This window comes from Euprymna scolopes, chromosome 23 (assembly GCF_053919585.1).
Source record: "Euprymna scolopes isolate OS-2025 chromosome 23, ASM5391958v1, whole genome shotgun sequence".
Classification (NCBI taxonomy): domain Eukaryota; kingdom Metazoa; phylum Mollusca; class Cephalopoda; order Sepiida; family Sepiolidae; genus Euprymna; species Euprymna scolopes.
Window position 1 is genome coordinate 38,911,351 of NC_136504.1, and position 12,181 is coordinate 38,923,531.

Here is a 12,181-nt window from a genome sequence, read left to right on the forward strand (position 1 = left end):
TTAGCGAAAATTAAGTTTTTCAAAATTAGCCGAAGATTTTCAGTTTTCAGAAAATATTTACCTCCCTTTTGTTACAACTAGAACTCTGTTTTTTTTTTGTTTTTTTCTTCTTCTTCAAAAACTATTTTCAATAATAATTCATTTTCTAATTTATCGTTTTTCATAATTTTTAGATATGTTCATTACTGTGACATGACAGTTCAGTAGATGCCATTGATTTCACTTAAAATTCAATATTTCAATTTTCGAATTTCGGAACCATAAAGAAGAATCCAAAGTTCAACACCGAATGCCAAACTGTGTTTAAAGCACCACCGAGGATCAGAGCCTTTGTATGTCGTCGGAAGAAGCTGTATCAAGATTTACTGTAGGGTACCACTTCAGATCCACTTGGGGAGCAGCTGAGATGGTTGGAGAAAAGACAAGCTCTTGGTGGAGTTGGGCGCCGGGTCTGTGTTAACAGAACTGAAGTTATCTCTACAAAAGTGACATTTGACCTGTATATCTATATATCTATAAAAGTGAGAAACGTGTGTGTGATCCCGAACCCAACCCTTTATTATTATTACGGGAGTACCGTGTTCGGACTCCAGCTAGGCTCTGGGACATAGTTGCTGATTTTCTGTTTTGAATGTTACTTTTCACAGCCTTCGTTCAGGATTGAACTCAGCACCTTTGGGTAGCTGTAAACTTTGATACAACGTCTAGGACCACTAGACATTGTATCAAAGTTGTATCAAAGTTTACAGCTACCCAAAGGTGCTGAGTTCAATCCTGAACGAAGGCTGTGAAAAGTAACATTCAAAACAGAAAATCAGCAACTATGTCCCAGAGCCTAGCTGGAGTCCGAACACGGTACTCCCGTAATAATAATAAAGGGTTGGGTTCGGGACTCCTAACAAACAGTTGTGACTATAACGTTGTGACTATAACAACCAAGATGAGGAAGTCAGTCCGACAATCTCAATAAATGAAATACATGCAAATATGTTTACAATGGAATGTAAAGTTTTAAAATGATGTAAAAAAAACAATAACATTGCAAATTTAAAAAAACAATAACATTGCAAATTTAAAAAAAACAATAACATTACAAATTTAAAAAAAACAATAACATTGCAAATTTAAAAAAACAATAACATTGCAAATTTAAAAAAAACAATAACATTGCAAATTTAAAAAAACAATAACATTGCAAATTTAAAAAAAACAATAACATTACAAATTTAAAAAAAACAATAACATTGCAAATTTAAAAAAAACAATAACATTGCAAATTTAAAAAAAACAATAACATTGCAAATTTAAAAAAAACAATAACATTGCAAATTTAAAAAAAACAATAACATTGCAAATTTAAAAAAAACAATAACATTGCAAATTTAAAAAAAACAATAACATTGCAAATTTAAAAAAAACAATAACATTGCAAATTTAAAAAAAACAATAACATTGCAAATTTAAGAACAGAAAACCAGCATTTGCTTCATTTTCTTTCCCCCCCCCCCAATTTTTTTTTTTTCAAACTTTTTACATCCTAAATTTGATTCTGCTATAAACTAAAACGTGTAAAACTATTTCCTGTTTCAGATGTTAAGAAGGAAATTATTCCATCTCACTAATGGTACGTTGGTCGACCTCTACGTGGGTGATATCACCACTGTCCCATTAGATGCTGTGGTTAACATAGGAAATTCAACTTTATCAAATAGAAATGGACTCAACAAGGTAATATTGGACAGAGCTGGCAATGATATTGTGCAGGAAATCAACAGAAAGATCAATGCCACCCAAAAGAAGAGATTAGATTTTGGTGAAGTCCTGCTTACTGGCGGCGGCCGTCTTGCTTCTAAGAAGATCATCCATACAGTTGCCGTCACGTTTAAAAATGCACACGTCACTGACGTGGCAGCTGTTCGGAAAGTGATGCAAACCTGCTTGAAGAAAGCCAAGGCTGAAAAATTTATTTCCTTAGCATTTCCAGCTATCGGAACAGGTTTGTAAATTTTAAATATACGTTTTTTTTATAAGTCCAACATGTCAAACATACAACCCTTTTGGAAACATATTTGTGGACTGCTTTAAAGATACATGCCTTTCCTTACTTTTTAAAACAATATATCACACACACACACTATATATATATATATAATAAGTTATAAAATATATATGGCGATTAAGCTACACAGAATATTCCGCGTTTCATCCACGCTAGGATTCATCAGGCTTATGTCAATAAGCCTGATGAATCCTGATGCATAAGCCTGATGAATCCTAGCATGGATGAAATGCGGAATATTCTGTGTAGCTTAATCACCATATATATTTTATAACTTACTACCTAGCTCTACCTATGTATTGAGCACTGTTGAAGTAAATACTTAAAGTTTACGCATAAATCTATACTTTCGTATATTAATTTATGTGATTAAATGAAGTAGTCATATATATATATATATATATATATATATATATATATATATATATATATATATATATATATATATATATAATAATTTATAAAATATATATGGCGATTAAGCTACACTGAATATTCTGCGTTTCATCCACTATAGGATTCGTCAGACTTATGCGCATAAGCCTGACGAATCCTATAGTGGATGAAACGCAGAATATTCAGTGTAGCTTAATCGCCATATATATTTTATAAATTACTAACTAGCTCTACCTACGTATTGAGCACTTTTGAAGTAAATACTTAAAGTTCACGCATAAATCTATACTTTCGTATAATTTTATGTGAATAAATGAAGTAGTTATATATATATATATATATATATATATATATTTAGTATGTGATATATCTTTTAAACAGTCCTCAAATATATATGGTAGTGATGAAATGATTCTAATATTTTCCATGATTCTGATATAATTACCTATTCCGTATTAAATTCCTGATTTCGATATAATGATGGAGTCCGATTTTTTATAAATGTGTAAATATTTAATTATAAATAAATTCATTTGTCCTAATTATCATAAAAACCCATGTACAATGTGCATATATCTTAAACATAAAAACACATGTGTAAGGGGGTGATCTATAGATTTTAATTTTAGTGGTAGTTAAAAATAAATAAATATTGATTATTTTATAATTACTACCAGCAGTGGAAGATTTTGTTTTAAACAATATCAAATAAAAAAAGATAACTAATATATTATATATATATATATATATATATATATATATATATATATATATATATATATATATACTAGCAAAAGTACCAGTCGTTGACTGGGTTCAAAAGCAGCCTACAGAAAATGGACTCTGATTTATTAAAGTATGATAGGTTATAAAAAGGAAGGGTTGTAAAGAGATGGCTTCGAATTTGGGGGTATCAAAACCAAAGCAAAATATGATGAAAGTAAAAATAAAATAGATAAACCCCATAATTTATTATACCATACCTATTCACACTGAAACACTTATCACAATATTCTGTGGATCTTTATTAAAAAACCTTGTTAAACTTTGTGACATATTTCCATTCTATGAAGGTCAGGCGTGAACGAACACCCCATAATTTTATTATACCATATTTCTTCAAACTGAAACATAATTATCAAAGTATAATTACACAAATAGATATGAAAAGTCTTTATTAAAGTTTGTGCCTATTTCCATTCTATGGAGGCCAAGTGCGAACGCAGAACCCACAATTTTATTATACCATCCCTATTTAAGTTAAAACATACTTATAAGTATTCTTATGTACATCTATATCAAAAACACTTGTAAACGTTTTTTTTTTTTAATTTTTTATTTCCATACTTTGTGGACCAGGCACGAACGCAGACCCCACAATTTTAATGAACCACCATTCTGCCAGATCAAACATACCCATTCCTGTGTCTCGATACATCTTCTATCATTATATGTAATCAGTTTTTTAAAATAGTCAACCACATAGGAGCCTATTTGTGACCAGACACACACACACACACACACATACACACAGCTTTATATTAATTTTTTATTTCCATACTTTGTGGACCAGGCACGAACGCAGACCCCACAATTTTAATGAACCACCATTCTGCCAGATCAAACATACCCATTCCTGTGTCTCGATACATCTTCTATCATTATATGTAATCAGTTTTTTAAAATAGTCAACCACATAGGAGCCTATTTGTGACCAGACACACACACACACACATACACACAGCTTTATATTATATATATATATATATATATATATATATATATATATATATTAATGAAAACAAAGAGATGTAGTGTTTACCTGATATACACAATGGTAAACTTCAAACTAATATAAATAACAGTATTTATATATAGAAAATTTAATCCCAACCGAATGAAAAAAGCTCAATACACAATAGAGAGTAGAGCTTGTTATAAGAGAAAGAAAATTAAAACTGTAAGTTGAACTTTACAATCAAACTTATTGTTCAACTGAATACTCCAAAAAACAATTTACAAAGTCCTTATTCCGCAGAGTTTCAAAGAATGCTATTCTTGTTATTCTTCTCATCAGAGGACATAAAGAAATCAGCAAATTATATTTGTAGCAATGCTAGAATTTGCTAGTTAAGGCATTAAGTGAAATCGCAATTTATTGTAGTTATAAATTGAAAAATAAAGAGTGAAAAAATGTTAGATATGTAAAAAAAATATATTTAAAAACAAACTGCGCATAATATTTCAGCTTGCATGAAAATCCTCTCAAGTTGATCCGAAATTCAAAATAGTTCTTATGCATATAATCCGATTAGAAAGCCTTCATATATATATATATATATATATATATATATATATATATATATATATATATATATATATATATATATATATTCTTCAGAATTGTGTAATGCAATAGATCTACTGTTATGGAAATCCAGTGATTATTGGTCTAACAAAATACTATTGGCTGTAATAGTTTATAAAGACAATCCCAGCTAAATAAAAAATTGCTCAATATACCAGATAGAGCAAATAAATCATAAATTAGTAATTAAAATTCTATGACGTGAAATGGTTAAGTTTCAAATCCAGACTTTTTATTAAATGCAAGACAAAGAATACAATTCAAAAAGTATATTTCCTTAACCTATAAGTTTTCGATGTCTACCCATCTCCTCCTCCCTTTGCTAATTTTATCCTCTGAAGAGATGGGTAGACATCGAAAACCTATAGGTTAAAGAGATATACTTTTTGAATTGTATTCTTTGTCTTGCATTTAATAAAAATTCTAGATTTGAAACTTAACCATTTCACATCATAGAATTTAAATTACTAATTTATGATATATATATATTTGTAGTCATCGACATACAGTCCTGTTTCATTGTATCACAACTCATCAGTGCCGCTATATATCTTAGTAGTATTTATATTAGTATTTCTTTACTTTCCAGTTTACTTCATTTTAGTTTAGGTTCCTGTACTTTATCGCTTTTGTTTTCCTCCATCTTACATATATGTTATACTATGTTTGTATCGCTCTACCTCTCCTTTTTATTTTTTGCGGTCCTGGATATGACTTTAAACTATATCCAATGGTGAGGCTCCAGCTTGTGGGCTTTGGGAAGTGTGTAGCCACCCCATTAATTGCCATTGCTCCCAGGTCCATTCTGACCCAGAGTGGTAGTACCTGTTTGGGTCCCAACTATGGGTTAAATAGAAACCTACTTGAAAAAAAAAAAAAACTCAAATATATTCTATTAAAAAAAAATTTCTTCAAAATGACTGGATTCGGCATTAAATAACCTGAAAAGGGTTGATATGCTGTAAAACAAAAACAACTAAATAACTAACTAACTTATTTTTTGCCTGTACTCATATATATATTTTATTTATTGGATTTTTTTTCAATTTTTTAAACTATCTACTGCATTTTATTTAATTTTATTTATTTTATTTTATTTCATTTTATTTTATTTTATTTTATTTCACTGCACTCTGCTCAACTTTTATCACCCGTTTTATCCATTTTTAACTGTATCCCTCCTCCCACTGAATTAAGCAGTCTACCCTTCCGTTCATCCAGCTATTTCTTTATACGTCCTCTATATATCATCACCACCACCCATCCCCCACATTATATTATCCCCCTCTATTCCTTATTGCTCCTGATCTGTCTCAAGTCCCCAGCTAATTAAAATTCACCTACGTTAGTTTAACACCCCCAAATTACTACCCCTTGTCCATCAAACCCCTATATACCTATGTATTTTAACTAGAGTTTACATTTTACAGAACTTAACATCACAAGTGCGTCAATATCCCTCTAGCCAAAATTTTGTATGTTGATCAAGATATTTTTATTAAACTAAGAAAATCAAAATTTACGATTTTTTAGCGATTTTAATACTAAACTGAAATTCCACATGAAGGTACTTTATGTGTCTGGCAGTGTTCTTAGATAGGTTTTGTATCGGAATGTCTTTGATAAGTATCGATAATCAGAAAATCCGATGAAAGAAAGAACAGGCGATTTTGACTAGAGTTTACATCTTACAGAACTTAACGTCACAAGTGCATTTGAGAAGTTTTATTACCACACAAGCAGTAAGGCCAAGCATATAAAATCAACAGTAGGTTTAATTAATTGGAATTCTTTTTTAGCAATTTAATTTACCATGGGCTCATAGCGCAGTCGATAGAGACGTTGAATCTCTATAATTCCAAGTGAGCATTATCTGAAGTCAGTAGTTTCAATTCTACCCAAAGTTGACCAGAGACTTAGTTGGCCAAAACGTGGTGAGATAACAACAACTATGGAAGGCAGTAATTACTGAAGATACAGTTAAGAGATTCAGCATTCCTATTTCATCATGGTTAACCACCTGACGAAGGCCAGAAGAATAGTTGGCCGAAACGTCATGAAACAACAACTAGAAGATGAGGATAATAGTAAATAAATAAACAACAGTAGGTCCTTTGATATGACAGAGGCGCATTCAAAATGAATGTTTCTGTTTAGAGCATGATTGAAGCATGATACTTGATTTTTACATTTTAAACTTTAATGTGATGTGTATATATTTATTTGCATGTGTAGGATTCACTTCTAAACTAATTAATCGATTATTATGCATTTTGAAATACAGCTACTTTGTGTAAGGGGTTACAATGTAAGCTATGTCCAATTTAGTTTAGTTTTATGCCAAGGCTTAAAAAAAGGGCAGGAGTTCTTTGTGAAAATATATCCGGTATTTTTAAAATTTTAATAAGGTGCATCAGCCACCAATTCATAAATGTTTGTCAATTTTCAGTTTGTTTATGTAAAATGTTTTTGACTTGTGATGGGGGGTATGAGACGAATGGATTCGCCAATCACTTTTATAACCAACGGCTGTGCTAAACAACCAATCAAAACGTCACAAAATTATTATAAAAATCGTCGAATTTTGGATTCAATCAGTTCGCCATTTGCTACGTCACTGACCGCATTTAATTCTTCGCCGCCATCTTGGTTATTGATCTGAACTACGCCGCCATCTTTTGTTCAAAATAATATCTCAAAACTTAAGAGCTTACCTACATGACGGACCGCATTTGATTCTTGGTCACCGTCTTGGTTACTGATCTGAACTACACCGCCATCTGTGTTCAACACAATGTCTCAAAACTTAACAGTTTATTTATTTTAGTGGGCAGAATATGGGCACAACCTTCCATTTGATAAATCCAAATATTTCAGATTTGCATTAAATTTGATTCATAGCCATTTGACACCAATTAAGCAAGATCTCCTGAATTTTAATCTCTTCCCAAGACCTCCTAAGCAGAAACTTTAAATTTTAGACGTTTTCTTTCTTTTTTTACAAAGGAGTCACCACTTATCAAGACCTGGAGGCCACTTGAGGATAAGGGTCAATGAGTGTACAGTGGTCAAGGGGACAATATCGTAGTAATCGTTAGTAGTAGAAATTTTGTAAATTGGATTACTTAAGGGGACGGCTCATCAAGAACTTGTTTACGTTGGACTTGAAGACGATCATATTGTAGTCAGTTGGAAAGCAGGAAAACAGGTGTACAGTTCTAAGAAAGAAGCTTTGTTCATGGAATCTACATTTAGATTTAGGCACAGATAAAGAGTGATAAGAAAGGGGGAAATTATTGATAGTGGTTTCAGCTAGACGAGTGTTTTTTTGTGAAAGTTTGGCAAGGGGGAACCATACTTGTTTGTAGTTCTTCCAAAATAATGCATTTCATTATCTTTCAAAAGTTTTTTCGCGCACACACGTTTTATAATGCTCTGCCGTATATGTACTTTTTAAAGTCTCTCTCTCTGCCACCTCATGTCGGCCATAACCAGCGCTTTCTTCCTCTTGTTTTTACATGTCCATCTTCCCCAGACACACTTTGCTTCTCTTATTGACCATGTGGGTATTTTTATCTTCTTTTCTAGTTACGTAAGCTCATGCACACTTGCTAAATTGAATATACCTATTTACTATGCCTCCCCACGGGACAGAGTTAGACACCAGAGTCGTTTTTTAACGTGGAGAAAAGGTACAAAAATAAAAATTGTCTCAGTCGTGAAGGATTTCTCCTCGACCGAAAGAGAACAAGAAATAGAAGTGCAGCATCTGAAGAACAGATGGTATTTATTTGCTCCCCCACCGAGCAAATTAGGCACAAGGCCGATTTTTAATGTGAGGAGTGAAGGGAGGGGGAAGGGGAAAAGGGGACCAGCTCCCGAGAGGTGGGAAATGGGAGCTGGTTAATGGTCAGGCATGTGGGGTTGCCCCCACATCTGGTCTTTGCTATTCATAGCTAGTCATATTTAGTCATAGCTTGCAGCATCTGCCGGAACAGATACTACACTTTGATCTTGGCCCGAAGGCCAAATTGCTAAATTGAATATAACTAAAATTTCTGCTGCTAATATTTCTGCTAGCCAGCTATTCTACAGCTGCTGCTGATTTTCTTGTTCATCGACACTCTGTTACAATAAGCGTGCACCACTTTTTCACAATGAAACAAAGATGTGATATTCCAAAATCATCTAAATTGATCGAGTAGTTTTTTTTTTATTATTTAAAAAGTAAATTTTTACAATTTTTAGCGATTAAGTATTTTTGGCAGCCGTCAATGATTTCTCACTTATAGAAAAATAGATAAATCTTGTTAGTCGAATCAAGTTGTTCGCTTTTAAGTTTTAATGCATCCTAAAAAAATATGGCGCATATCGCCTGTCCCATCCATAAAATTTGATTTTCTTAAACATAAAAAAACTACTTGATCAATTTACGAGACTTTTGAAATATGACATCTTTGTTCTGTGACGGGTTCCTTCATCATAAAGAATTTTTTTTGTATTTTTGTTTTTTTTAAAATAAGTATAATTCTAAACAAGAACCAAAGTTTCTATTATAATAACTTTTTTCCTTGGCTTGTTTGCATTTGAAATTTCCTCTCTACTCCTTGTTTCCTGAACTGTACTGTCATGCAGCAATTTAAACAAATATCTCACGGCACACCTCCCTAATTAGTGTGCCCCCTGTAAATCTGGCTCCTAATTAACAGTAGCCCATTACATTTCAGAAGCAATGTGTCATGTTTGGGGCAAATAAAATTTTGAAAAATAATACTTTTTAAAATGAAATAGTGTAAATAATACTGTCTCAAACAATTTTTTTCCCTTTGCAGGCAAATCATATTTTAAACACGATGAATGTATCGATGCTTATGTATCTGAACTGAAATCCTGGAGAAGCTTGTTTCCAAAGGAAATCCATTTTGTAGTTTATAGTGGGAGACTTTTCAATGAAATCCAAGCCACCTTCAGTCTTCATTTTTCTTCACCTTCAAATGTAACAGGAAATAGCAGGTAAGTAACCTTTGTTCATTAACATGATTCATTGTTTTGGCATATCAAAACTGCTCAGAAATTTCATGGAGTCTTGTTGCCATGTCTGGGCTGATGCATCTACCTCGCTCTTAGACAGGGGCTAAAAGAAAATCTAATAGATCCTGCACTATCGGCCAAACTCCAACTCCTGTCTCATCACCGCACTATTGTATTCCTGTGCCTGTTTTACAAGTACTTTAATGCAATGTGTTCTGATGAACTCATAGTGCTAGTGCCCTCTTGACGTACATACTCTTGACTTACCTGACAAGTACCAAAATCACACCCCTTCACTGTTGAGATCCCTAGATGCCGGAAAGCCTTCTACTGTAATAGTTTCTTCTCAGACTGCTAGACTTTGGAATTCCTTCCCTGTTTCCTGCTTCCCTGACTGTACTAAACTTCATGGGTTTAAATGTAATGTGAACAGATATATTGCTACTCAACTCCCCAGAGTTAGACATGATTCCAAAACGTAGCCCCTTGTGGCCATACTTTGTTGGAGTGAAAAAAAGAGTAAAAAAAGAATAAATAAATTAAAAAAAAACAAATTTGTTTGCTCTGAGGCACACATGTGAATAGTTCATTCCACTTGTTTTTAATGCAGCAAATTTAGAATATCAAGGAAAGCAGAACGACATGTTTTTTCTTTTTTTTTTATGGAAATCACTTGAGACAAGGCATGAAGCCACTTGATCTAAGGAGCTAACAAAAAAAGAAAAGATGATTATTGCAAAGACAAAAGACGCCTATCGGCTTAAGTCTTGAAAAGACAAAAGTTATAGGTAGGAAGGTAGGCGAAAACGGTCAACAGGAAAAGACTTCAACAAGCCTGCAGTTCTTGGAAAGAAGCTACTGGAATAGGACGCTGTATTACAATGAGGTATTAAAACAGCGAAATGATGAAGACCACTGGATCAACAAGTCAAATGAGCTGGAACAAAGGAAGAAGAGAATAAATCAGAGAATTCTGAAGAGCACATGTCATAATAGTATTTATAGAAAAGACTGAGACTAGCAACACTACATGTGTAAGAGAGATTGCAGAGAAAATGAAAGGGTGAGGGCCAACAGAATTACAAATACGTTTCTGCAATTTATCAGGGACCTTCAAATGGGATGGAGATTCACCGGCCCAAATACGACAACAGTACTCCATACATGGTTTGATAGTAGATTTGTAGAGATAGAGAATAGCCTCGGGTGTGAGAAAGTGTTTAGAGCGAAAGAGAGAATCGATTTTATGAGAAGCTGAAAGAGCAATGGATTTAATATATGAACTGCAAAAAAGATTTGATGAGAAAAGAAAACCTTCCCATTATTTAGTTTAAAAAAAAAAATGATTCTTCTTCTTTTCATCTTTTTAATGCGTGCGATACAAGTTTCCCACTTTTTTACCCAGTCGTTTGCCTTAGTGTTATACTCTGCATTGGTTGAGCAGCAGAGCGCAGACAATGTGCTGCATTATATAGTCCTCCTCTCCACATTTGCAGTTGGTTAAGTCGATTTTGTATCTTATTTGACCATAATAACCATTGATTGTTCCATTCTCATTTTCAGATGGTTGAATGCTTTCCAGAGTGCTCCTGAGGAAGGAGAGAGAGACAGCCTTAGAACGTCAGCATTAAAATCAACAGGGTCTAGACTAGTAGTTCCCAATCTGTGGGCTGCGACTTCATTTGGGGTTGCAACTTCAATGCCATGGGGTCGCCAGTTGATTTTGAGTCGAATGTGAATATTATATAAAGCACGGTAAAAATACATTATTATGAAGGAGAGGTTTTGGTGTTTCCTAATCTGTGGGTTGCAATCCCAAATGGGGTTGCGACTTCCATGCCATGGGGTCACCAATTGATTTTGAGCCAAATGTGAATATTATATAAAACACAGTCAAAAAAATTTATTATGAAGGCAAGGTTTTGGTTTACTATTGAATGTAAGAAACGTTTTCTGAGGGCAGAAAGATACAAAAGTAGATTTGTTTGTCAGTGTAGATGGGTATTTTTCCGTGAAATGAGTTGAATTTATTACATGTAATGTACCTGTTGGGAATATTGCTTTAGTGTGTATATATATATATATATATATATATATAGTATTATAATGTGCACATATACTAAGTGTTGGTGCCTTCTTTTGCTGTGACAGATTTGGGAGACAGAGAGAAAGAGAGGAAGAATTATCACACAGGCGATGATAACAAGCAGCCATCATTCCCTTCCCTTCTTCCTACTACTTACCTGTGATGTTGCCTTTCCCTGGCCTACTTGCCTTTTGCCTCTGTATTTATTGCATGTTTGGTTTCTGATTTGTTTTGGTCACGC

The 12,181-nt window shown here is 33.2% G+C and overlaps 1 protein-coding gene across 1 annotated transcript in view; it reads left to right on the forward strand.

Moving 5' to 3' along the window:
- LOC145245842 (uncharacterized) overlaps positions 1–12,181 on the forward strand; it is a 42,725-nt gene that overhangs the window by 7,985 nt on the left and 22,559 nt on the right. Inside the window, exons 2-3 of the mRNA XM_080107497.1 lie at positions 1,591–1,996; positions 9,656–9,836. Of these exons, the coding sequence (XP_079963623.1) occupies positions 1,591–1,996; positions 9,656–9,836 (587 nt within the window). The remainder of the gene's footprint in view (positions 1–1,590; positions 1,997–9,655; positions 9,837–12,181) is intronic.